Source organism: Pagrus pagrus (assembly GCF_965226575.1).
Source record: "Pagrus pagrus genome assembly, chromosome: 11".
Classification (NCBI taxonomy): Eukaryota; Metazoa; Chordata; class Actinopteri; order Spariformes; family Sparidae; genus Pagrus; species Pagrus pagrus.
This window is the reverse complement of record NC_140195.1, coordinates 32,650,821-32,678,269: the sequence shown is the minus strand read 5'-3', so window position 1 is coordinate 32,678,269 and position 27,449 is coordinate 32,650,821. Positions and strand designations below refer to the sequence as shown.

At 38.9% G+C, this 27,449-nt stretch overlaps 1 protein-coding gene across 2 annotated transcripts; it reads right to left on the bottom strand.

The window, feature by feature from the left end:
* Positions 1-12: 12 nt before the first annotated feature.
* On the bottom strand, positions 13-27,108 carry rtel1 (regulator of telomere elongation helicase 1). 2 transcript variants are annotated; one of them, XM_084366444.1, is made up of 33 exons: positions 26,835-27,108; positions 26,496-26,694; positions 23,344-23,437; positions 22,778-22,859; positions 22,490-22,550; positions 22,135-22,210; positions 20,876-20,960; positions 19,844-19,909; positions 19,170-19,326; positions 18,987-19,025; positions 18,796-18,871; positions 17,254-17,351; positions 16,863-16,918; positions 14,114-14,185; positions 13,935-14,016; positions 13,363-13,495; positions 11,441-11,554; positions 11,138-11,178; positions 10,800-10,885; positions 10,585-10,662; positions 10,326-10,403; positions 10,073-10,219; positions 9,819-9,934; positions 8,546-8,669; positions 8,233-8,398; positions 7,970-8,127; positions 7,619-7,714; positions 5,939-6,149; positions 4,557-4,694; positions 2,866-2,991; positions 1,777-1,965; positions 1,552-1,674; positions 13-512 (listed from the first exon to the last, which is right to left on the bottom strand). In XM_084366444.1, the coding sequence occupies exons 1-33, from the start codon at positions 26,937-26,939 to the stop codon at positions 442-444; spliced, it is 3,543 nt and encodes a 1,180-aa protein (XP_084222570.1). In that variant the 5' UTR covers positions 26,940-27,108; the 3' UTR covers positions 13-441. The 2 variants fall into 2 exon arrangements, with proteins under 2 accessions (XP_084222570.1, XP_084222571.1); XM_084366445.1 differs by having other exon boundaries at positions 10,073-10,144.
* Between the last annotated feature and the right edge of the window lie 341 nt (positions 27,109-27,449).

Sequence of the window (27,449 nt, the reverse complement as noted above, 5' to 3'; positions counted from 1 at the left end):
AGATTTTAGAAATTGAATTAGCAAAAACATATAAAATATTTTATTTCTCCATATTACATTTTCACTTTTCATGACATTCATTCAATACAGAACAGGTTTCATTTACAATTGCATTACAATGCTCTTACAGCACTCGTGCCATGTCATATCCATCTGTGCTTCATCGCTGAGAGTGTCACTCTAGATAGAGCAAACCACAAGATCATGTTGAAGGTGCTGACTCTTGAATGTTGCCTTCATGAGCCATAGACTTCACTCTGGTTTGCTTTGAAAGACTGCTGAGTCGGCCACTACTCCTGGCTCATTAATTCTCCAATCCATCCCAGTGTTCAGTGTTCACACAGCTACATTGCCAGATTACTGTGCCTAGCTTGTGTATGGTTGTGTAAGCAATAACAGTTAGGAACTCTTTAAATACACAATTTTCCTGTAACTCAGATTCTACTTTCTTTGGCTGCTTGAGAAAAAATTGGAAATCTTGCTTTGTGTCTTCAAAGTAGGTGACAATAAAACTGAAAAACAACAAAAAAACATGCAAAATGAGTTGGAAGGTCACATAGTTGTCATAGGTCTTGTTATATTTAATATTTATATGATAGTACGTTTATTTGTTTCATAAAGTATAACACTATTGTTGTGTCTGTGGAAAATGTGAGACAAATCATCATTTGCAATATGTGTGTTTTTTCCCCCCACAAAGTTTGAAATGTCCAAATTTTGCACCTCAGTGATAGTGTATAAGAAGATCCAGTGGCAGGTTGATCTTTAAAAGGACACTTTAAGTCTGGCAATATTCCATATTTTTATTCTTGTCAACAAATCTCCTGAAGAGATCCAAACCAACATTCAATGTTTCCACTGACAGGTATTATGTGTGTGAAACCATGCCTGAAATATCTTCTTCCTGTGCCATTGTTTTCCAAACGGTGTTTAAAACACATCATATTGAACACAAGTTGAATTAATTTGCCACATTTCATCTGTTCACACTGATGTTGCGTTGCGGGTGATGTGATCTCCCTATTTTCAACATGCTCTTTAGATTGTTATACTCATGTTATTAACCTTTTTGGTCCTCAGATCTCCGGAGCATTGTTAATAAAGTGAATACAAGTAACCAACAGTGTGCAGGACACGTTCGTTTCTTCACAGCTAAGAGTTTTTGATCCAATGCAAGAACTTTGTCACAATTGTTCTGGGTGGGTTTAGCTAAACATAGCACTGAAAGCTGGGGGAAACTGGTAGCTTCTGCCAAAGGTGCAGACTAATCTTCTTATCTAAATCATTGGTTTCTTAACCTGGGGGTCAGGTCAATTTTTCCCCAAATCCTGAAGCCCTAATCAGAATGGTTATTCTCCCAAACACTAAAATATGCTCTTGCTGAAGTGTGACAGACGCATTCTTTGTATGACTGCAGGCACGAAACCGTGACATTCTGTTCTGTGGCGGTTTAGAATACGTGAAGCGTTACACCCCTATTAGACATAATTGAAGGAATACAAAAACACGTTTCTATTATACTATAATACTGTTCATTGGGTTATTCTTTACCATGTCTTTGCTGGTCTTCACTCACAGCAGGAACATCAGCAGCAGAGTTCGACTGACCGACCAAAGAATCCAACATGTCTTTGTACCGCTTCTTATGGTGAGGTCGAATAAACACACCAAATCCTTAAGAAAATAAAGATCAAAGATAGTGTGAATGGTGATTGCTGTTCAAACCTCCCAAATTTAAATTAATGTAGATGTATGTAGTAAACTGTTAGAACCTACTGACTAGAAGGTTAAAGTCCTCATCTCTCTCAGTGAATAAGCTCACCACCGTGGTCACCAGGTTTTCATAGTTGTCCGTTTTCTTGTAGCTATAAATGGCCTGAAAGAGCTGAGTTGATTTTTCTGCTCCGAGGGCTTTTTTCACATCAGCCAGAAAGGCAGCATGGACTTCACTCTTTGGAGCAGAACCTGATTAACATGACAAGACAGTACTGGATTTTATTTGATAAACATCCATTCAACACGTGGAATATACTTGCCAAAAGCTAAATTACATTATTGTTCAACCAAAGCATACTCAAACCCACTAGTTCATAGAAATGTGTAAAGAGTAAGACATATTAATGTTGTTTGATATGCAGACAATATGTCACATGTAACGTTGGCTATGTCCATTGTGCCTGCATGAGCAGAGTAGATGTAGTTATACTGTATAGTATAACTGCACAGTATAACTACATAACTGAGAAAATTGACACAAACTGAGTCTAAAAAGTATCGACATCAGTTCAGAATCAGAGATATTGTCTTTTTAATGCAGCTCTCCCTCTACAATCTACCACACAGCTGTCACTGTGTTATGCTAGTAGCGAGTAATGTAGCCTGGAGCCTATAGCTTGCAGCAGAGATGAGGGGCAACAGGCTTACAGAGGACAGGTAAACATACGCCTCCAACTCCAAGCCAAAAGACTTATTTCATTTTCAAACCTTAACTCTTCAACTGACACTGACTCAAGTGACATCACCTGTGGAAATTTACCAGACTTCACACCGCTACCTCTGGAGACACCAAAGGATTTATACTACCTTACAACATATGCAGTAAAACTCCCCAAAATCTGGGAACACAAGCTCAGGTGGTAACTCAGGTGGTACCCTTTAACTTCCTGGTAGCATGTAATTGGCTATACATAATAACAAAGTTCTCTGGTAGGGCTATATCTGTGTGGTCTCACTCACACAGACCAATATCTCCAGAGAACTATGGCAAGGCTTTTTAGCATTTAATATTTAATTAATAACATCTAAAAATACATCAAATACTTCAGAATTACTGAATTCAAAAGGTATGATAATATAATGTCCTACCAGTCTGAGGTCCCCCTAATCCTTGCTGGTTTAGGTGCTGTCCTCCTTTGTTGAGCTGCTGTGTGTTCAGCTGAGCGCATTTAGATGTCCCGCTGGCAGAATTTAGAGCCACAGCTGCCTGACTGTCTGTAGTTTTAAGAAAACAAAACACAACAGAGTCAGTACTTTTTTCCTACTCTAATGTCAGTTAATTCAGTCAACAGGAATGAGTTAAGCAGAGATAAGTCTTGCTCAACTGTTCTGCTGTTTGCCTTGAAGAATGACAACAACAAGCAACAGTTTGTAGGCTGCATACACATACACACACTGCTGCATTATTACATTTTACATAAATTATTTAAAACTGACCCTATGGGGTACACATATCTTGTAGCCTATCTTTTTAAAGAAGACTTGTAAATGACAGGTCTTGGGGTATGAATCCGATGATCTGTGGATCTTTACAAAATAGGACTTGATGGTTTAAAAATGCCATAGCCATCAGTGCTGGAGAAAAAGGTTTCAGTTGAAAATTGAACCGAATCGTAACCTTGGCGGCCCAGATACACCATACCCACACCGAAGAACTAGCACCGACGAAGACTGACTCGTTCAGCCCTAGTGTCAGGGAACTAAAATTGAAAGTCAAATTGAGTCGTGGATTTGGAGAATTGTGACAACCCTATCAGTTACCAGGCAAAATATTTACCTATAGCCAGCTAACATTAGCCACTACACTACTAGGTCATACTAGACGAATAAGGCTGTAGTAAGATTGGGCGGTTGGATGCATATATCGGGTATCAGCGGTTGGTACATTGCCAGTTTTTTTTTGCGATTTATTGGGCCATTTTTGTCATTTATTTTGCTAGTTATGGTTTGCCTCCAAAAAGTGAGAAGACGCTAGTCGGCAACAGACTTGTTCAGTGAGCAAATACAGTCGCACACAGGCCACAACAGCAGAGAGAGTTGGTGGGGACAATCAGCTCATAAGCCAAAAATCTACTTAAGTGAAAAAAGTATAAACTCCGAGCTCTCCAACTGTCTAAAAATTGCTCTCTCTGTCAGAGCTCTCAGGGGCTCAGCAGCTGTCTACACCTCTTCTTCACCTGATCTTCTCCACACAACACTGTCAAAAAGCCACAGAAAATTTCACATCTAACTCAGCAAATTATGATTTTGTTGTGACCAAACCAGAGTTACTAACAGTAGGAACAGGCGAGTTTTATTATGTTTCCGTCGACTTCAAAGGAAGTGCGTGTTATGATGAGTTAATGAGGCAGTTGAGCTCATCATACTTCACTGAATGAGAGAAACCTGAATTGAGATGGTGTGGGATTGCATTTTAAGATGGAAAATAAGTGTGAAAATGTTTCCTTCCTTGACATTTTGTGAGTTAATTGTGTTTACTTATTGTATATTGTAAGAGGACGAATGTGCTATCCCTTCTTTCAGAGCTACAATCAAAAATAAATTGTTATTTAAATTAAAAGCTGGTGCCAGTTTCTAGTGTGAGAATTTTTTTCTTCTTCTTTGAATCTCTTTGACTTTTGGCATGTTGGTCAAACAAAAGAAGCATCCTGATGATGTCATTCTGGACCTCTGGAAGAGTACTGCTCATATTTCATATACTTCTAAAACTTCAAAGATTTAATTAATCAAACGTGAACATTTCTAAAATACAGTATAAAGATGAGTGCAATGTTTCATACCTCCATGCAGCTTGAGCGCTGTCTTCTTGTCCTTAGCCAACGAGTGATCAGGTTTGTATCCACAGCCCTGCCCCGTCAGTTCCTGACATTCCTCATCAAACCTCTGCTTGTGATGTGCACGAACAAACTGGTAGAGGCCTATGACACAGTGGCTGCATTAGAGACCTACTAGTGACAAAGTTAACATGAAAAGAGACAGACACACAGAGTCTGGATGCTCAGGCAAAAACAACACTTAAACAGAAAAAATTAGATGCAAGAGGATATCTCAGGAGTGCTTGTTAAAAATAATAGTGTTTGGTACTTATCCATGTTTGGTGTACTATGCTGTTCTTTTGATAGCACTCGTGCACCTCTTGCTTCAGATAATAATGAAGTGAGAATAAAAGCCTCTGTGAGCTGAGCGCGCTCTCACACCACACTTTGTAGCTGTCATTTTCACTTTCATTCAGTTGATTTGTGCTAAATTGAAGATTTTGATAGTATGCATTAGGAGCCTACTCCTCTTTTCCTTTATTAAGTGCCCTTAACTGTTAAATCAGCTCATGTAGCTGCTTGTGAGGTTTGCAGACCTGCCATTCAATCACTGTTTTGCAGAAGGCGTCCATGTTTTTCCAAGCAGATGCACTGCAATGCTTTCAGACTGGAAGTCAGAAAAATAGACTTGGAAATAGACTTCGACTTGGAATGGGGATGCAGCATTAGTTTAGGGTATTAGCATGCTAACATAGGCTAATTAGCAGTAAACACAAAGCACAACGGAGTCTGATGGGAATGTCATTAATTTGGCAAATATTACTTAGATAACAGAAATTCTGAGAGAACTAACTAATTTAAAATGCTGTAGTGACAAATGGAGGCCTACGGTTTGTATTTCAAGAAAGGAAGTAAGAACCAAAAAAGAAACTTTCCCATTTTAAACAACCATTGTGGCCATTCGAGTATAGGTTTAAGTTCACATGAATGCAACATGAAATCCCTGTCCCTTATGCTTGAAAATCTGACACAGACAGAAAGCAGAGGGACAGAAACAGCACGCTATAAATTACACAGCCACAAGAAAAGGCATATATTGAAAGATAGATTTGGGGATTTTATATCATATTTATGATATTTTTAAGGTATTGGATTATTCAAATAAAGATTGATTTGAATTGCAAAGTCTATTTTGTTAACCCAGCTCTAAGGATAATGGTGCTAGATGAAAACTCAGAGGATCATCACATTAGTACAATTCATCCAGAGAGGAACATGAACATCTGAAACACATTTCCTCACAATCCATCCAATAGTTAGTGAGATATGTCAGTCAGGCAGACCCACACTCACAGTGTAAATGTGCATGCTGCATAAGATGCTGTGTTTTTGAGCAGAAGACTTACCCCGGAGCAGACTGTGAGTATTGGCGTCATCAGATAAGACAGTGGTTTCAGTCAGCAGGACGTCCAGGTTGTCACTCTTCTTGTAGGTCTGCAGCGCCTGTACGATGCGCTCAAAGTTGACCTGGCTCAGTGACTTCTTCATCTCTGCCAGGAAAGTCTTTGCCTTGCTGTCTTTATTTTCCTCAGACAAATCCTCTGACCTGCTCTTTTTCTTTGACAAGGATGGACAAAAGTTCTCATATTTCTAATGCACTTTAAAACATTTTTTTTAGAAAAATAAAAATGATCAATAGATATCTGCAGCACCAAACATATGCTATTTAAAGAGCGCATTATTTAGATAGTAGTCAATCAATCAATAAATCAAAAGCTTTATTGTCATTTAGCTGTACCTACAAAAGTAGTGCAGCAAAAATTAGATTGCGTTTTTCCGGGATCTCATGACAAGAACACAATAAATACACACAATATATTACTATAATAAATTAAAACTAAAACTATGACTAAGGCTAATGAAGTGCAGTAGTGGGCATGCTCCAGATCAGCAACTACTACTACTAAGATGCAACTACAGAGGAAGGTTCACAGCATGCATACACTCTGATTTTATGATTAAAGAGGCTGCTTTCAGTTTTTTTAAACATTTCCATGCACACAGTACTGTCACTGTAACAAATATCGTGGCACATTTAATCAGCAACACTAAAAGCTGTAGTTATAAACTCTCCAGAGGAAACGGTGTTAAACTTTTAGCTTCTAAAATAAATAGTGTGGAGTAAAAGCAGGTGTCCTGATAGATCCTGTCTTAAAATATTTTACTGTATGAATCTTGACAGTGTGTATGACCTTTCAATGTGTAGAAGACCACAGAACATTAAATAACATGAAATACTAACTGATCCTGTCCTCGCTAGTCAGGAGTTTTAAATAATCATTTAAGTTTATAAGCTGTTCCTCGTGCACAAATGCGCATGTTAATGTAGAGATACACATATGGTTTCTGTTGCTGGAGGATTGCTGAAGGTAATGTCATTAATATTTTCCTCATTAAGGGCGTATTTCACCCTCTCATCCCACCCATTATTGATCAAGATGATACTTTTTATAACCCGTCCTGTCTGATTCACGTAATGAGATCCACACACACAGAGGGACACAGCAGCTCTCCTCCTCCTCTTACTCAGTTAAATATCAGTGTATTTTTTTCATATGCAGTTAAACAGAGTTGTTGATGGGACAGATGATTGTGAAACAGCGGGGCAGAGGGTCCAGCAGCCGAGGACCACTTCCCTGTCCCTAACTGAAGACGAGTGCCACTGTTTATATGCTCCAGGTCCTGGTACACCTGGCTCTTAAAAGGGAATGGGAGATGACACTCACATTGGTTTAATATATGTTCCGCCCCAAAACACGCCCATGAGCAATTCAGTGTCAAAATACAAGCCCTCTGCACCCAGATTAACTGCTGTTTAACTAGCAAAATGGACTTGAACATGTCCTAAAAGCACTAGCGCCTTGCGCTTTAGATGATGTGCTATACACTAAACTGGGCACTATGAGTGCAACTGCTTTGTTTTAGTCTTACGTACATGATGGTGTCCTGGCCCAGTCCCAGTGACTGCAGCCGTTTCGAAAAACAGGGAATCTAACAGTGCTGCTGTTCTTTAACATAACATGTACCTGTTCTTGGACCAGTCTTATTTTACGTTTGCCTCCTCGCATCTCATCATCCTTCCTTTTGTCATATTGAAGAGACAGTGTGGACAAACGGTTTGCCTTTAAAAGAAAAAGCACAATTGGAAAATAAACAACTTACAAAAAATTGACCTTTCCCTTTGTTGTCTGATGGCATCAGTAATAGTTGTACTGTGCCATGTCACACATGGGTTGTAAAGCACAGTATAAATCTCACCAATAATGGTACTGTACCAGACATTTACCACAGTTAAATTAGCAATTGTATACACATGCCTTATATTTCCACAAACTCCAAACAGAACAGACTACAGTGTCTGTCAAAAGACAAGCTACCTTCTCCTCTCCCACAACAGCATCGTCATCCTCTCCAATGCAGTGGTCACCTCGCTCCAGAGCATCCAGCAGGTTAGCTGGTCTCCTCTGACTGTCCTGCACTTCACACTCGTACTCAACACATATTCTGGCCATCCCATTGGCTCCAGCTTGCTCGTCTGATCACAAAGGGGAGATAACAGAGAAAGAAAAACAAAATCATCAACAAATGTTTCCTCTGTGAAACGCTGGCATGCAATTGGTCCCTTTATCTTTCTGCTTACTGAGTCTCCTCCTCTTCAGGCTGGGGAGGTGGGTGTCCAGCACCTTGGCCTTTTGGGTGTTGGAGTTTTGGGAGTATGAGCAGGAAGTGAAGCCAGAGGACCGAGTGTCCGGTAGATGCAATATCTCACAGCTCTCTGCTACAGCCTTCTTCTCTACCACAGGCCTCTGGCACATTTAAACACACATATTCAACTGCAATCATGCAGTGCACAATCAGGTCCAATGTTTGTAGGCTTTTGTAGGCACAATACTGTCCATTTCTTTTTCAGGACAGTGATTCAGTGAACAGTTTACTGTGAGAGTAGAACCTACCATTTTCTGTGCAACCCTGAAGAACTGAGAGACATCACGGACTACATTCCCGAAGCCGTCATACAGACGCACATAAGGCCTTACCCATGATGGAAGCTGAGCCCTGGCATCAGAGTTTTTAAACCTGGGAGGAAAGTCACATGTTACTGTAGCTAAGTAGCATTTGAAGGAAGTGGAACTTGAAGTGGTAGGGAGGGTTCAATGAAAGTCACTATCCTGTTGCATTACAGGAAATATCGGATCAAGTTTAATTATAAGCTTGACCGATAGTTGAAACTAAAATTCAGTATCTTTCTCTCTAAAGGTACTGAGGTACAAGACTGTGTACATAATTATTTAAAGAATGAGGATTTACCCATCCTATGAATCATTTCAAATTATTCTTTTTCAACAAATTACAAACCCTAGTATATGGTCCAAATTTAAAATTGTTTTCCAAAACATTCTTAAGTAGTTATTTTCCAGGATGGAAACATAAAAGCATAAAAAGTTGCAGGGTGGTTGTGAGGACCAACTCATGAAGACAGCCCTACAGCATGACCTGAGCTGCACTACAGCAGCATGTGGATGCAGTGTCACCCCAATCCAGACATTAGGCTTCATCCAAGAACATTTTTGTACTTTGATTCTTAACTTCTTTTACATGTTCAGGTTACATCAGGTTTGCTCAGAGTGTTCCAAGTTCTTGCTTAATTTACCCTTACAATTATTGCCTCTGTGAAATTGTCATACAAGGCTGCCTGTTTTACTACAATTTGTGGGCAAGATTTAGCAGTATAGTTTTAACAGAGGCACCAAAACAATAAAGAGAGTTTTAATAGAACAGCTGCCAACAATGTGCCATTAGGGCGCCATTGTACTGTGACAGACGTAACGATAGCCTTGTTACTGATTTACCTGCTGCTTCCTTTCTGGATAAAGCGATTCGTCGTTAAATGTACAAAATGTCAACATTTTTTTTAAAAATGCCCATCATAATTTCTTAAGAGTCAAACATGAAGTCTTCAAAGTCCTTGTTTTGTCTGTCAGACAGATAAAAAGATAATTAGCATTATTATGTAAAACTGAGAAGAGCAATAGATTATCACAATGGAAGAGCAGAAACTAGGGAAAGTGGTATTCATGCTTAAACAATTAATTGATTATCCAAATAATCAACTAAATGTTTCGGATTACTCATCCATGAACAAATCTGTTGGTATGAGTGGTTCTTGCATGAGGGCCAAAGGTCTATGAAGAAGTAAAGATGTGACATGCCAGCTCCGTGTCTGACCTCTGATCACACAAGAATATGGCTCCATAGTCCTCCCTGTGGCGAATTACTCTCCCGATGGCCTGGTTCACAGCTCGGAAAGCCTGCTGTCTGTACCACTGCTGGCCAGATAGGTACTACACACGCACCCACGCACACGCACACGCACACGCACACACACACACACACACACACACACACACACACACACAGTCAGACTGAGCCACAGAAACAGCATCGACATCTGTGACTGTCAGAGAACTTTTTCCTCTCACCTTCAGCTTAGAAGTATTCTTCCGACTCATCTCATCCAAGAACTGCATCTTCAGGATGACTCGAGGGTCCATCTTGGGAGGGAAAGGAAGGCCGGTGATGATGACACCCCGACCAAAGGCGTTTGCAAAATCCAGACCCTCGCTAGCCTGACACAATAGAAATGGTATGAGTGGGAACCATTTGTGTAAGCCTAGATGTGATGATCATAGCTAAAAAAAAAACATATCCTTAATCCCAAACATTAAAACTCACCTTCCCTCGACACACAGCAAAGAAGGTTCCCCCTCTGGATGCTGGATCATTGACTTTGTTGTAATATCCATCCATAACCTAAGAAAAGACACAAAACCAGCTGTTATCAGTGCTCACACATTTCCAGGCAGCTCACACCATGACGAGCTCATGAAATACTGCAAGACCTTTGAGGAAACCTGGAAATTATCTTGATGGAGTTTTCATAATCCTACATATATATATTTATAAACATATTGTTATTTAGTAAAACATTCACCTCAGTAAAGGTACCCTTTCCTTTAGGTTCAACAAATATGGGCTTTACAGTCTCGATGCGATCTGCATGTCCTTTAGCCTAGTGAAACAGAACACAGACACAAACATACTGTAGCTGATTTTACATGACATGTGACAACATTCAAACCAGAAATCATTTGGAATGTTCAAAACAAATAAATCAAAAAAGTGATTCTTGCTGAAATCTGCACTCACTCTCCAAAAGTCGAGGGTTTTTTCCATTAAAGGAAAAGAGGGAAAAAACACTAACAGGCCATGAGGAACCACACGGCTCAGGTTGGCTGAAGAGAGAACACAGTAACCAACACATTCATGTGATGATCTAGACATGACACACATCATACTATCATACTATAGGCATAGTACAAAATGACAGTCCTGTCCAAATAGGACATGTGGAACATGGAACTAGGTAGGATGTTTTCACCACAAAGTAACCTACAAACATCGATGGTGATCATGTCAGCTAGAAAAACATGTCTTCATGCACATGGTAGAAAAAAAAATGCTATACATATATATTCTGATCTTACCAACAGTGTTGCCTAAAGATGCCATGTTTTCAGGAACAAACCTGTCAGAGGGAAAGATTCTGAATTTGATTTGATCACAGTAACAAGAAATAAAAGAAATAAAATACTAAAGATACCCTGGTCACAGCAGTGCTACTCCCCTGGGTGCCAGATGGGGCAGGGTAAACCACAGTGGACCAAAGAATCAATATTGAAGGACATACCAGGATATAAATGACACTACTTTAGTAACAATTACATAGATGTGACAAAATATTTTACTATTAAAAAAAAAGGTTAACTGTTGTAAAGTATCAAACTAACCTTCTGTCAAACGCTGAACTTAAGTGCACTCCATCTGGGCCTCTGTCAATGATGCTCACAAAGATCTGGTCCCGGTCAATCACATGACTATTCTCCAAACTCACTTTGAATTCTCTGAGCCAACAGAAACATAACAGAGATCAGGATCAAGGTTGACTTTCTGTTAATCAAACAACATATGAATTATCAGGGGTTTGCTTGAATCTTTTAAATAGGATATTATGGAAAACATTTCCTGGGGTGTGTTTGGTTAGTAAAGCTCTTCAGCTTTCTCTGGTGTGAAGGTTCTTTGTATTCAAACATAAAGAGTTATATCGGATCTGGGTATTAATTAATGTAACTGACACATATGCATGAAATTCTTTCTAGAAATAGTCTAAATATGAAGTGTGACACAGGGCAGCAAAGCAGTAAATAAAAGACAGAGTGGCAATGTGTTCATAAGGGATAATGTAAAGACATATGTGAGATAAAGTCATGTATCATGTAATGCTATGTACTGGTCTGATTTTCAACCTCTCATCTTGTGAGACACTTGTATCATCAAGTGCAGCTGATCGCATGTTATCGGACTCCGCTATCCTATGGATCGATTCTGGCTCCAGTCTATAGTGTCCACCATCTTTTTTTGTAGAAAATCCAGTAACTTTGACCACCAGACAAGATGTGCACAAACATTTTCCCTTGGAGGGCCAAAACTGAAACTTAATGGTGGGCCACAGGCCAAAAGCACTTACATATTACTAGAATCCCAAGTTCCCTTAATTGTCTGACTTCCTTTGTGCATTACTCTGCTCAATGTGATCAATTACATAATTTTATTCTTTTCACTAGAAACTGGCAGGCCAAATTAAACCCTTTGCTTCTACACGTTGCCCGGTACAATCCGGTAGTACAAGACAATAGGCTCTATCTTCATTGTGCAAGCACAAGACAGGTGCACGGCCGTAGGTCGTAGCAGAGCGAACATCATGTTAAGTAAAATACCAAACTGTCGGAGTTTGGTATTTTACTTGCTTATATAAAAATGGGGCTGATGTCTTTATAAGCCGTTCTGGGCCACACCAACTTATACATAGGCATATTCCTTATTCCTTAGACATACAAAAACAAAACTCAACTCTGTTTTTCAACTTTCCCAACCACCACAAACAGTGAAAGTCCAGGGATCACCTACCATGTCTGAAATTCATAGTCACACATAACTCTTGCTAGGAATTGTAATTTGAGGAGATTGAGAGCACGGGATGGTGAGCAGCAGTAGGGATCCATGATATATATCAGGGTGAAAATAGGAAATGTATATTATTGGCTATCAGTTGATAATTAAATTATAGCCAGAAAATAGAGCTAATAATATAAAACCAACTTGCTTTGAGCAACATCTGCACAGTCTAATGCAGTAGGTGACAGTATGCACCTTTAAACTTGGTTTGCGATCAGCCAATAAACAGAGCAGGAGAAGCAGAAGCAGAAGAAGAAGGCGGCAGAGGAGGAAAAGAAGAAAAGAAAGCCACACTGGCTCCAACCAGGTGCAGGACTTTTACTTTACTTTTACTTTAGTGTGGATGCTTTTAACAGTTTCAGAGGAAGGCAGCACTACTGCAATTTACAATACGTGGTCCACAAGGGTTCAGAGAGGAGGAAAAGTTTTAGCTTTAATATAAATCTCATGGAATATTTTATCATGCTTCTGTGCTTGTACATAAACTACAGGTTAGGAATTTCTTAAAATACAAAAATGTGAATTTTTCTCATTTTATAGACATCGGCCTTTACAAACAGGTAATTATTGGTTATCAGCTGGAAAAAAACCATATTGTGCAATCCTAGTTAGCAGTAGCAGTTTACAGTTTTTGGGGCAAATTTACCAATCACTCGATAGCGGTAAAATGGGCTTTGGGGACAGACAGGTAACTTACATTCTCATCTCAGAAGTGAATGAGGACAGGGGAGAGAGGGTACCACTTGTCAGAATGATGCAGCGAACACCTTGATTGACTAGATCCTGCATGCTGAAGCCAGGAGAGAAACACCAGTAACTCAGGATTTTGCCTACAGGGTGCAAAGAAACGTGTAAAGACCAGTTAACCAGGTTTACTCAGAATGTGGGTCAGTTCATCGAGAGACACTAATGACAAACCAAACACAAACTCTCATCAGGGTTTAACCACTGGCTCTGATATTCAGTGGCAGTATGTATATTGAGATAAGTTAAAGAAAGGGTATTAGTAAAGTGTTTAGTGTTGGGGTAGATTTGACAGTTTTGAGCACAGTTGAAGCACAAAGCTGATACTCCTCAGTGCTTCACAAACTGTCTGGCAGAATGAAATGACATCATTTGAACAAGCTGTTTTGAACTGACACTATAAACAACAACTATAAAAAACTTAACTTAAATAACTTAATGTCTGAATAAAAGGGCTCAATGATTGCACCACTGTGTGAATACTGTAACACCGCATGTCACAGTGTCTATCATGTGTATCATCACCTTGTTTCTTTGATGAAGATGAAGACCACACATCAGTGCTCTGTTTTTTCTTGTTATAACTGGTGTCTTGATGGATATGAACCTGAGCCAAACAGAAACACAAGACAGCCGACACTGTCACTGTGTGAAGGTACACATCATTTCAATATGGCCACCAGTAGCTGTTAATAAACACACACCTTAAAATGAGCTGTGTTGGACTGCATCTGCAGTTCTCGCTCCTTTTCTGATGGTTCTCCACAAAACACCAGCTGCAGAAAAAGGAAAGAAAGGAAGAATTGTTGTTGCTAGTGGAAGCCTAGAAAGACCGCATCGTAGCTGTATGCGCACCAGCCTAGATGCTGTACCAGAGCTTTTTGTACAATTTTGAAGAAATTATCTCAGTGTGTTTCTTAGATATCACGTTCATGAGAATGGGCTGCCATGAGGTCATAATGACCTCATGGCAGTTCACCATTTTGGTTCACCAAAATGGTGAACATTTACTAGGGGTGGGCGATATGACGATATTAGATCGTGAAGGATTAGAATGTGTAGACGATCTGCCAAAGTGCAGTGATCGTAGGATCGTCTAGGGCACATTCTATAAATTGCAGTTCTATGCTGACGCACCGACGCACCAAACGTATTACATCGTCAACCTGACCGACCAATCATAGCGAATTACGGGCAGTGACGCGCTTTCTTACCCGCCTCCTTGTATATGTGTGTAGCGGTAGCCGCATGGAGAGCCATGGCAGAAAGCCAAACGGAGGAGTTGGTCGCTTTTTTAAAAAACAAAACAAAAAAAACAGCGTTTCACCATCTCTCATCTCTGCCAGTTAGCCCCTCCACCTACCGCCTCTCTCGGGTGCGGGCGAGCGGGCACGCACACACACATGGGCGCATGGATAGGTCGCGGTAAATGCGCTATATCGCGCTAATTGCACAGTGTTCAAATTACCACGACCCCCCACCCCCCCCCACCCCCACCCCACCCACCCGTCGGATAGTCCGACCACTGACGGACTTATTTGACCCTCTTCAATAAGCTATTTAGCAGAGGTGGGAATTGTGGAGTCATCAAGTCATCTCCATGCCATGTATTTGTTCTGCTCAGTCACTGAACCAGGTGCATTCACTAATTAGCTCACCTTCCTGGCTGAAGAGCTGTGCTGATCGGACTCAGCTGGTTTAGTGCATGAACAGAACAAATACATGGCATGGAGATGACTTGATGACTCCACAATTCCCACCTCTGCTATTTAGTGTTTTGATATACTTAAATCCTGTTAAAATGACTGTTGAATAAAACAAACAGTAATGTCTTCATTGATATTTCAACTTTCATGTTTATTGAAAGCTCACTTTTATGTTGCAAGAGTGCACTTTATCAGTGTTGTTGTTTACCTTTTAGTATGTTTACGTTGTTTACACTTGTTGGCAAAACTGCAACTATTTAAATTAAAATCTGTTCAGAAAGGTTCTTTGGCCTAAATTGTCTGTTTTTCTTTTTTTGATTTAAGATCGTGATAAAATGGAAATCGTGATTTTATTTTTTAAAAATCGTGATATAATATTTTTGCCATATCGCCCACCCCTAACATTTACCAAATTTGAAGAAATTTCATACACACATTCTGGCTTAGTCCAAGTGTCCAAAAGTCCACAGAACAATGAACAATGGACATAACACATTTATAATTTGTCCAATCATTGTAAATCATGGTGACCCACAGGGGATGCCAAAAATTACAAACCTCAAAAGCTCTGGGACAAAGGTAAAATATGATGTGCTGTATTGATTAGAGATGTGGAAATTTCTCTATTAAAAGATGCCTCGTGATGCAGATATTATGCATCAATGCATAATCGCAAGTTTGCAGTCCATGTTAATGTTGACTTTCCAGCCTCTGCTGGACAACAAAGTTGTAAAGTTTTATTCAACGTCCCTCTCTTGCATTGAATTGTGGGCAAACATTACGCTAAGAAGATATTGCGGAGGGAGGCAGATATCAGCAGCAAGTCATTTAAAAAATAAAATAAAACAATTCAAAGAGAGTATCTTGGGTCACATTTCAGATTTTATGATGACTGATGCAGACATCGGAGTGCACGGACACGCGCAATGCCAGCGTGAGCTTCAAAACTTTCTCAGCTTTCAGCTGAAGCTTATGTCTGCCGCCATTAAGAACAAAGCCAAGCCCAGCTGATAAGCCAAGAATTGAGAAAGAGCCGTCAACTTTTCTGTTTCTCAGCTCTGAGAGAGGTGTGGGGGGCAGAGTCATGTTTGTGTTGTTTACCATAGGCAATAAGTGGCCTGTCTTTGAGCCGCTATGTGAAAACCATTTTTATAGATTACAGCACGTTTAATGCACTGCAGACAGATTCAGGTTTTGTTTATTTACTGAGATGGGTCATACAAATACTGGTATTCAAAGATTTGCAGCTTCAGCTTTAGTCTGATTTATAAAAAGGACTTTCTAAATAAAAGGGGAATTTAAATGATGACAATGTAGCCGTGTGCAATAATATAGAAAACTGAGGACATTGCGAATTGTGATGCAACAAGATGCATTAAGAATTACTGTGCATTAAAATCGTCGACAGGTTAATCGTAATCAACTTGAATTATGAGGCCTGTGAAGGTTCGCACCTTTAGTATTTATTGCAAGTGTGCAAGTGCCTGCAATATAAAAAAGACTGTTTTTACATTTCTCTTTTTGTAAAGATTAAAGACACAATACAACTTGCTAATCAGTGAGCTGTATAGGTGTATTTTTGAACTTCTAACACAGCCAGGCTACCTGTTACCCTATTCTTAAAGTTTATATGCTAAGCTAAACTAACTAGATCTTAATACATACACAAGAGAGATCCATCTGACATCTCACAACAAGTGTACTCCAAAATGTTGAATTATTCCTTTAACTTCATAATTTAGCATACCTGTATGATGTCAGCCAACGTCTGCAGTCCACTTGTGTTCAGGAACACTCCTGGCTCTGATGAAGAACATATGACAAACAACTCATTGGTTAATTAAACACATGACTACACATGTGATTTTGTATTGTCACAGGGTCTGTATGGTATTCGGACAAAGATAGTGAGTCCCTGTATGAAATAAGAAGGGATCAAGACCAAGCATTATACATATAAATATATAGTGCTTTACATACAGTTTCTATGTTCTTCTACTACGTATGTAGGTCTAAGGGGAAATGAGACTCCATGTGCAAAAGAGACATCACATGATGGACAACAGAACATGTAAAATATCCTAAATTAAGTAACATGTTGCTGTATAAAAAGGAAGAAGAAATCAAGTCATACTGACGTCCTGCTAAGTATCCAATAATCTGCTCCAGAGCCTCACAAACTGCAGTCTTGCTGCTGTAGGTCAGGTGGGCTCTCTCCAACAGCTCATAGATGAAGCTGAGATAGACAGAGAGGATTGACAGAAAACACCTTGTTCAAAATTAGTTTGTGTTTTTTTTTAAACCAGCAACTGATTTCAATGTCAAGAGTTTACAAGGAGGTTTTCTACAAAATGGCCCTGGATCATTTTGTTTCCAGAGTGAGGGTTGATACAGCTTGTTTAACACCAAGGAGACTCTTGAGCCTCAACATCTCACAGATGGAATAAGATTACATACATGGTGTATGTAATCTTATTCAAAACTGATATAATTCAGCTTATTTTTTGCTGTATAGAAATTTGAAATGCAGAATCTTGCTTAATTTTACGTCCTATTTTACAACATAATCTATGACTTTCTGTTTAATGTTCAGTACAATGAACTCATAATAGGGTAGGCTACACCATGAGGACAGATAATTTTGTGAATAGGTGTATTAAAGGATAAGGTCACTCAAAATTAAAATTCAGTCATTATCTACTCACCCCCATGCTGATAAAAAGTTGGGTGAAGTTCCATAATCCACAAAACATTTCTGGAGCTTCACAGTATAACAGTGTTGCAGCATTCTCCTAAACAACTGAAGTAGCTGGGGACTTGTTTTGAAACGTAGGGGGGGAAAAAAAGAAGAAAACCCAACAGAAAATGTTTCTTTTTTTAACATTTTAAAGAAACCCCTTCTTATCTTGTAGGTTCATTGTGACTGTGATAGAGAGCCCTCTAAGGTCTAGTTTGGGACACTTAAAATTCATTTGGGTGTCTTTGCGAAAAAGGCAGTGAATGCTGCAATGCTGTTTTGCTGTGAAGCTCCAGAAATATTTTGTGGCATGGGAATGAGTAGATAATTACTGAATTTTCATTTTTGGGTGAACCGTTCCTTTAAATATCATTTAATATCATTAAATATCGTTTTATTTATTTATTTATTTTTCACTTAAAAGGTGCTATTTGTAAGAAAAGTTGATTTTTGAGTCTCATTCCCAACTTGTCAAATAATGACGCACTGGGGTAGTAGGACAGGTTGGCCACCATCCCAAAGCATTAGTTTTTGACTAGTTGGGAGACTTGGATCGTCAGTTAGGAATGACACTCAAAAATCTACTTTTCTTACAAATAGCATCCTTAACGGTTATTGAGTTCAATGTGACAGTTAATTGCAATACTGATTTCAGGTGACATTAGCTGGCCCTATTTCAGTACTTGATACAATGGGGGTCGGTTGGCACCAACAAATACTGCAATAATGTATGCATGTAATGTCATGTAATGAAATATGAGATTCATTTAGGTTACATTGCATTCATATAACTTAAGATGTGACTGTATAAGGTATGAGTGGTGTTTAGATAGAATGCAAAACGGTTTTGTGGAGATCCATGTAAGATGTCATGACAATAGTAACAGACAATAATAATAGACAGACAGACTGACTGAATACAATGGATACCACACTGACGTACATTCCAGGTTTAGTGATGCCTTTGTCACTTGGAACATCATAGGAATCAATGGCAGCTTCCAAATTGAGCAGTATCTCTGTCAAAGCAGACAGGTTGTAAAAATCCCACACAGCATTGACATTTGTTGTACTAGTTCATGAGATACTCAAATAAAGTTTATTTATCTTCTTTTTACCTTTAAGAATACCTACGTTTGATTTTAGCAATGTCGCTTATCTCCATTTTTAAACCTGAAACAAAAAATCTTACCAACATAAGTACATACATAGATTTGTTTAGAACATTCAGATATGTTTTCAAACTTATGTCAATCAAATGCTATAATTTCTACTCCCCATGTGTGCAACCTCAATGAGAAAAATAAGCATTCTGACCAGAGTTGAGAGAGTCTACATTGAAGTCCCCACTGACAGAGTCTCCATGGCTGACATCTTTAGCCTGCTCCACAAGCAGCCTGTTGACAGCATCAATGGCTGAAGCTATATCATATGGCGTCAGGTCAAATGATGTTGATTCTTCACACGTCTTTTCCTGCAGATGACAGAAACAGCATGTTGTAGGATCTTCTGCCCTCTATGAGAACTGACTGTGGTTATGTCTGTCGTAATGACCCTGAATCTCTTGTCCATGCAGGCTCAAGAGTCTGCAACGTTTAATTAAATTGAACCCTACATCATCACTTTTATGGTTGGCACCTTCACTCCAGTTGGTGTGCATTAGCTCTCAAAATCATTGGTGTAGACTTGGATTCATCTGCATTCAAATGTGCAGAATCTTAATATTATTAATCAAACAAAGTCCAAAACTGACAATCACATCTACAGTGAAAGAGTAGGCAGGGCAGGGCTTCATCATTCTTTCTTTTTCATTTTTCACACTACCGTTGCTTCTTGTGTAATCGATCAAGAGCAACATCGTGAACCTTTTTGAGACCGTCAGAAAATGTGCTCAGTTATCACATATAATAATCATTACAATCTTCATTGAAGTGGGAATTAATAAGTTATGACATTCACAGAGAGCAAATATGTCCATGACAGAGACTGACCACATTGTGAGCTTCATCAAAGATGATTACAGCTCCGTTTAGCTCGATGTTGTGCGCCCTGCGGCTCTGTGGAACAAAGAACAGATTAATAGCATTCCTATGGATATGTAATGATCACACTAAAGTCTCGGTTAAAGCAAACATTCACCCAAAAATTTAAATCTAGTCATTATCTACTTAACCCCATGCTGATGCAAAGTCAGTTGAGGTTTCATGGCTCACAAAACATTTCTGGAGCTTCACAGCAAAAAAGTGTTGCAGAAATTCTCCTAAACAACTGCAGTAGATAGGGGGCTTGTTTTAATACGTAAAGAAAACAACAACAAAAAAACAACAGAAAATTTGTTTTTTACATTTTAAAGAAAACCTGTCTTAACTTGCAAGTTCATTGTGACTGTGATAGAAAGCACTCTAAGGTCTGGTTCATTTGGGTGTCTTATGAAAAAAGCTGTGCTGAAGATGTTATAACTACTCACTGGACTACTAGGCACATTTGTCCAACTGGAAAGCTAGCCACTATCATGCTTACCAACCAGGAATATTCCAGTGCTAATCTGTCACCAATGATTCTGAGTGATAGCTAACTCTGTCAATAGGTTACTGTATCATATTCAAGAGATGTACTGTATGTGTACCATATTGTCCTGTCTTTAAGTTTATACTCAGCAGGGTTTTAGAGAAGTTACACTGTTTCTTTATAGGTCGGCAGTGTTTTCATTTAAATTTGTGTATTAAACTGTTTTTGGCTCATAGCAATGCAGTTGACACATCCTTGTACTTGGGTGATTCTACTATGGTCAAGAAGGTACTACGGTCAGCTTTAGCTTTAACACCGTCAGACATTACCTACCAGGAATATGTCATTGTTACTAGAAAACATAATAATCAAAACTGTGGTTTTTGTGTCTTATTTTCCAACAGAAGGTAAATGCAGTTTATCTAAAGGGTTAAGTTTCTTTAAAGTAAAAAAAAAGCAGGAAATGATCTTTGCAACTTTATTCACAGATATCTGCCATCTGAGTATCTACTAACCTTTGGATCCAGCAGGTAGTTGTACGGCATGAAAATGATATCTGCTTGCTGTTTCAGGGACCGGGAGAGGTAGTAAGGACAGGCCCTGCAGAAAAATGTTAAAGTCTGATTTTACGTGACTTAACTTCAACAACAAAGCTGCACCACAAAGGGCATAATAACAAAAGATTGTTTGTTGAGCACCATTTGCAATTTTTACAACAGCAAAGTAAAAGAAAAAATATTCCCGACATTAAAACACAGAGTGAGTCATTCAGTCTCACTCATTCATCCTCTTTTCTGTAGCCTCTCTGCGCTGCCGTCTGCTCTGTATGTGGTGGAGGAGCTGAGCCGCACCCAACACCAACACAGAGCTGATGCACTGATATGAGGCCTTTTTTATGCAAAACATAATGCAGTGAATGATGCTTGGGGTAATTTATAATTAAATTTGCAGTGAAGTTTACTGTTTCAGTGCACTGGTGTATCAATATGATAATTTTTTTACTCCCAGTACTGTCTCCAAAAAGTCCTGCCAGGTTTCTAGGGGCATCTTTATTAGTGTGTTTGGAGTGGTTGCTAAGGTGTTCAGATATGTTCATAAGGTTTGCTAAGTGACTGCTCTCGTGTTCAGGTGACTGCCACAGCCAAGGTGTTGTGCCTCCTAACTAGTGATTTACTAGATGCCTACAAATGTATTACAGTGTAAACAGAGATTTTATTAATAAAGTAGGTCTACATTATTACATATAACATACATACAAAACCATTTTCTTGCTACGAGATAGTTAAAAAAAGAAATATACAAGAATATACTGGCATAGACATATAATAATAATGTATTTTCTAATCTCAAACAGCCCTGGCAGTCCAGCACAGTGGTGCAGAACTTTAAGTCTTGCACATTTCTTTATCTTATTCAATAGTCAACTGAATATCTCTGAGTGTGAGGGTTTTTGTTGGATTCAACTTTAAAGAAGTCAAGTTAGGCCTCAGGAAATTGAGACTGTGATACATTTAGTATTTTCTGACATTTATTAATCTGTGTAAGACAAAGTTTCAGCTGATTAAATAATAATAATTTATTTCCAAAATTTCCACCCTGGTGGAAAATAAAGATTTATTCTATTGTATTCTATAATAATTTATACTTCCAGCCCTACCCTCCACACACCACTATTGGGATTTCCCAATAGTTCCATGCACCAGCTGTTTCAGTGAACTTCTAATAAATCAAAACAGGGATTGGTAGTAAGTGAACATGAATATATAAATCCCACCTATGTTTGTTGCCAAATTTCACCAAATCTTCCACATCGAGGATAGAATTCACCAACTCTTTGTCAGTGCTCTTCTCTGAAGAAGAAAAGATCATAGTTAAAACTCTTACAATGCGATACATGCAACATTTAAAACCAATATTATGTTATGTCATTGCCAGATGCTCCAAACACTTTAACCCATCACAGCTGGAAGAACCGCCGGCTGTGTTCTTCCATTACTGATCCAGTAATCTTCCTGTGGCACTGATACTGGTGTCAAAATATTACATGTGGCCTTAGGTTATTTTGTGTTGCTTTTTCATTCATTACTTATATCTACTGTATGTGGTTCTTCTAAGTGTTGAGCCATTACCTTCATAGTTATTGTAGAAGACACATGACCTGGTGGAAACTTTACTTCTGCACATATGGACCTGAAAATCAGGAGATTCCATCAAATCCACAAGGAAAATATTCAGATGGACACAGACTATTTCAAAACCACCTTTTCATCTCCAGTGCAAACTTCCATGTCTGACCTGCTGCTTCTTTAAGACAAGTAGCAAAACTTGATCACCCATAGGGATTGCTGCAGCATTCACAATTTAATAGGAACTTACATGTAGTCTTAGAGTTTAAGCCAGTGTTATCAGTCACTTACCTTGATGTGGTTGCTCTCCTGGCGCATCACTTCCTGGTTGATACACAGCTGTTCTCTTGATCCCAGCACACACACCTTTGGCCTGAATCAGACACATCAAGGTTACAATTATATATGGGTTTACCTTTACATCAGAAAAAGGGTACCACACTTGAGTCAATGTCAAACACTGGGTTAGGGATAAGAATATCATCCGAATCGCAGTGTTGATATCCTGATTTTGAGTGAACTGATCTAAACGTTGTTTCTACAGTAGGGTTGAATGATGTGCAAAAATAATCATATTGTGATTATTTCTGAAAGATACTTCAATTGCAATGAGTCACGATTGCACAATTGCACCTCCTGCAATTTGGACATTGCACTTGGCCATACTGCGATTTTGAATTATTTATAGTATTTTGATCACTTGTGCAGCCATATCCTTAAGTGATCTGATTTGACCCTGACCATAAGATTTAGTCAGAAATATATCTGATCTTTTCCACAATATGCATCGACATTCATCATGCATAACCCAAACATAATTCTAACACCTTGTATGGTTTAGAAATGACATAGTTTACCTGTATGAAGTGTTCTTTAGCTCATTAATAACCTGTGCAAGCTGAGAGTGTGTCCTGGATGCATATATGATCTTTGGCACATCTGTGTAGTAAGCTGGAAAACAATAACACACAATGTATTATACCAGAGCTGCCAAGTCTAACACATTGACCATGAGACTCACGCAATCGAGCATCTTCACACGGTCACACGCTAAACCTCATATGTTACACAGTGATCATAAGTTGCCCCTTTTTATTATTTCCCACTCTAATATATTTCCTCAATTGATGGTTGCCGTACTTAGGGCCCTATTCTGCCTCTGATTGGCTTACCCAGATATTAACACTAACCAACCATCAGCCCTCATGTCTAAATCTAACCAACCCAACAAAAGGCCAACGAGTACCAACCAATCAGAGGCAGAGTAGGACGGGTCATACCATCAAAACAAACTTCAGCGTGACAGGCTGCAAACATTCAAAAAATATTGTGAGCTGGATAATGACCGCCTGTCAGCTGAAGCTAAAGGTCAAATGGTAGGTATCCATCTCATTTTTATATGATTAATGTTATTTTTCTAGATTAATAAAATGCGTTCTTAAATTGTCATCACAATTTACAGACCATGGAAAATGATATCGATCTGGACAATGTTTTTTTCTGTAATACAAATGATAATAACTGCTACTACACAGAGGAACAATATATCAAACCATTAAGACAGTTAACAGATTATCAAAAATCCACTTCAACTACAGAAGCCTGTATGCAAACTTCAACAACATCAAGGAACACTGAAGTCAGTTATGACAACGTTCCACATAATTGCCATATCTGAAACTTGGATCAACCCTGATAAAGGAAGAAACTTGGAAACAGACAGATATGAATTCAGTTATATAAACATTAAAAAAAATAAGAGTGAAGGAGGAGTGGCTATGAATGTATACAAAAACCTGTATCATTAATTGATAGAATGTATGACAACTGTGGTGGACAACTTATTAGAGAGTATAACAATTTAAATCTGCTTAGAGAAAAACAAAAATATAATAATTAGTTGTATATACAGGGCACCAGGGACTAGTATTGAATCTTTCAGGGACTGGATGAGGAAATGTTTTCAGAAATAAGTCGGAAAGTACATTTCATTTGTGGGGATTTCAATATTGATCTGTTGAATCCAAATAAACAAAAAAATACTGAAGAATTAATCAACACAATGTACAGTATGTGCCTATTTCCAAACATGACCAGACCCAGTCGAGTAACAGCCTACTGTGCCACTTTAATAATTAATTTATTCACTAATGACATAGAAAACCATACAATGATCTATGACTATTAATAAAACAATATCAGTGACCATCTACCAGTTTTTATAGTCTGACATTAAACACAAAAATGATCACTCGGACAAGAATGCAGAATACAAACGAATGAGGACGGAGGAATTAATGAATGCACTAAAACACAATTTACTGGCACAAATTGGGAAATATTATATGAGGAAAAGGATATTGACTGTGCATATGAAACATTCTTAATAATATTCAGATCATTATATGATTCAAATTAAGTGTAGAGTGTCAGATTGGATTTTAATCACTCATTTGCTTGTGAGCTCATTGATACTATGAGCTAAGTTGATTTACAGGACAGTAGCTAGTTTTTTGAGACCGTATGGGTCAAACACACTTGACAACTTTTTTTCCATTTCAAAATGTCAGGGCAGAAGCAGAAAGATCTGCTTTCATTCTGGCCAGTGATCATTTATCTGAATTTTTCTTGCTTTATCAGATTTTACAGTTATTTTCATTTATACTTATGCTGGCCTATTATGAACAATATGTAAAATTGCAGGAAACTGTTTTTTAAGATGCAAAAAAAAATTGGTGGGGGAGAAGGGCTGCCTGAATATGTGTGTATGTGTGTATGAACATTCTTTCTAGTCACTACTTTACTCATAATATTTCTTGCATGTTCACTGGTATATTCAGAGTAAAGACAGAGAGGCAGAAAGCAAGCAGGGGCCAACAGAGCAGGGAGAGTAGCTGGCATGGAGGTGACTGGGAAAATGTGCAAATATTGATGGTTAAGAACAAATAATGACATCACAACAGTCTAATCCTAATGTTACTTTAAAATGAGATATTACTCTCAATCTGGCTTCCCATTTTTTCCGCCAGCAACCAAAGGTCCCTTCCCCCAAAGTCTCACTTCAAACTTTTGGCAAAACTTGGCAAACTCTGATTAATCACATGAAGCTTAATATAGTAGTAATGTAGTTGTGTCCGCCCGTGATATTAGTGGATTTGGGTTAAAGGCTTTTCCATTTAGCTGGATTTTGTCAAAAAAATCTGGATCTGAAGAGAGGTATATTTTTCACGGACAGCTCAGATATTCCAAGTTTGTCAGCACCACAAACTGCCAATTTTTCTAGAGTCTGAGAAGTGGGGAGTTGTTAAAAAGATTGTCTGCAATCATTTTGGATAATTTCCATTTGCTGTTGAGCTGATTTATTTCTTCTTCTTTTTTTTTTTTTTACTCACCAGCCATCAAAATCTGCTTTTTAAAGCTTGTTGGATTTTTCCAAACAACTGATGCGATGAGTCACATCACATGCAGCATTTGGCTGATGGTGAGCAGGTTGCAGTGACTGAGGAGTCCTCTGGACTGCCTCTAACTTCTCTCAGGCTGAGGAGCTACTTTCAGAGCTAAAAGGCTTTGTACATTTCTCTTTTACTTAGGAGTCTTTGGATTTAGAATGAGAAGCTCCTTATGTTTAGTTTCTCCTAACTCAGCCAGTTAGGAGCTACTTTTAGCCTTGGGGCCCTGCCACACCAGGCTGTCAGTGGGCCAACGCATTGATGTATTTGACTGCATTAAGCTGAAAGGTGTTGTGAAAGCCAGTGCCTTAAAGTTATCTATATTGTTTATAGAACACCTCCCTGACAGTGTCTACAGAAACAGGACATTTTAACTTCACAGGTGGTTTGATTGCAGTGCTTTCCCTGTACCGTCATTGGCACTGTACACTGAAGTTGTCAGGGGAAATATGAGCTCAAAATTTCCCAAACTAATTGTGGTGTTAACATGCGTACTGACAAAGAAGGCCACTAAAAAAACTGCACTGACTGAGCTGTCTGGTGACATGGTATGAACATACTTGGTGTGTCACAATCTGTAGCAGCTGTCCCCCAGGATGACAAAGGCGTGTTGGGGAACATCTCCTCACTTCCCAGCCTCTCTGCTACCTTGCGGGCAGATATGGTGTCCTTGAAGTGCTCTCTCCAGGCCAGGGTGGAGCACAGCAGGCACAGAGTTTTACCAGTGCCTGTGGGACTCTCCAGAACCCCATTCACCTTCTGAAACAAACGGGCACATATGTACACCAATTTCAAATGAACGCTTTCAGTACGGCTGTCCAGCTGAGAAATATTACAAAACTGTTGTGTCCCATTGATGGATAGCATTCCCATTAGCGATGTTACATTTAACTACTCACCTTCTGAAGACATTCTATCACTTTGCGCATGTAGTCCTTCTGACAGTCATATGGAGTAAAAGGGAAATTCACAGTTACACCATTCAGAGTTAGTGAAGACATCATGTGTCAACAGCAGCATTACTTGATGTAGTGTTCAAAATGAAGCATTTCACGTCGGGTTAACTGTCAGACGTTGTTGACAGTTCTGGAAAGTAGTTAAATGGACAGTTTTTAGCTACTGCTAGGTCTGGCTGCACATTACTCTGTCCACACTGTGGTTGCTTGCCGCCGGTTTCCGCTTCTTCTTCTCTAATTTAATGGCGGATCGCAAATCAACGTGTAAAGGAGCATACCGCCACCTACTGTACCGGAGTATGTAGCCTCAGGGCTTCATGTACTTCACGTTACCGCTTTCTCATTACCCTTTGCACCAACATGAGCTGGAACCCGACAAAACTGCACATTAATCCCAAGTCTTTGTAGTATCAGCATTATCATATATATTTCCATCAATAGATCCTCTCCTACTGTTTATTTTGTATTCAAGCTTTCGAGAGCTGCAGTTGAATCTGAGCAGACGACAGCTCTCTCAGGCCTTACCTCCTCTATCCATTGCATTCCTAAAATTACAGC

Coding starts and splice junctions, on each gene's coding strand:
- rtel1 (XM_084366444.1), bottom strand. CDS start 26,939: ATGATGTCTTCACTAACTCTGAATGGTGTAACTGTGAATTTCCCTTTT. Junction 22,860..23,343: donor CTAAAGAACACTTCATACAG/GTAAACTATGTC, acceptor TGTCTGATTCAG/GCCAAAGGTGTGTGTGCTGG. Junction 6,150..7,618: donor TAAGACTGGTCCAAGAACAG/GTACATGTTATG, acceptor TCCTTGTCAAAG/AAAAAGAGCAGGTCAGAGGA.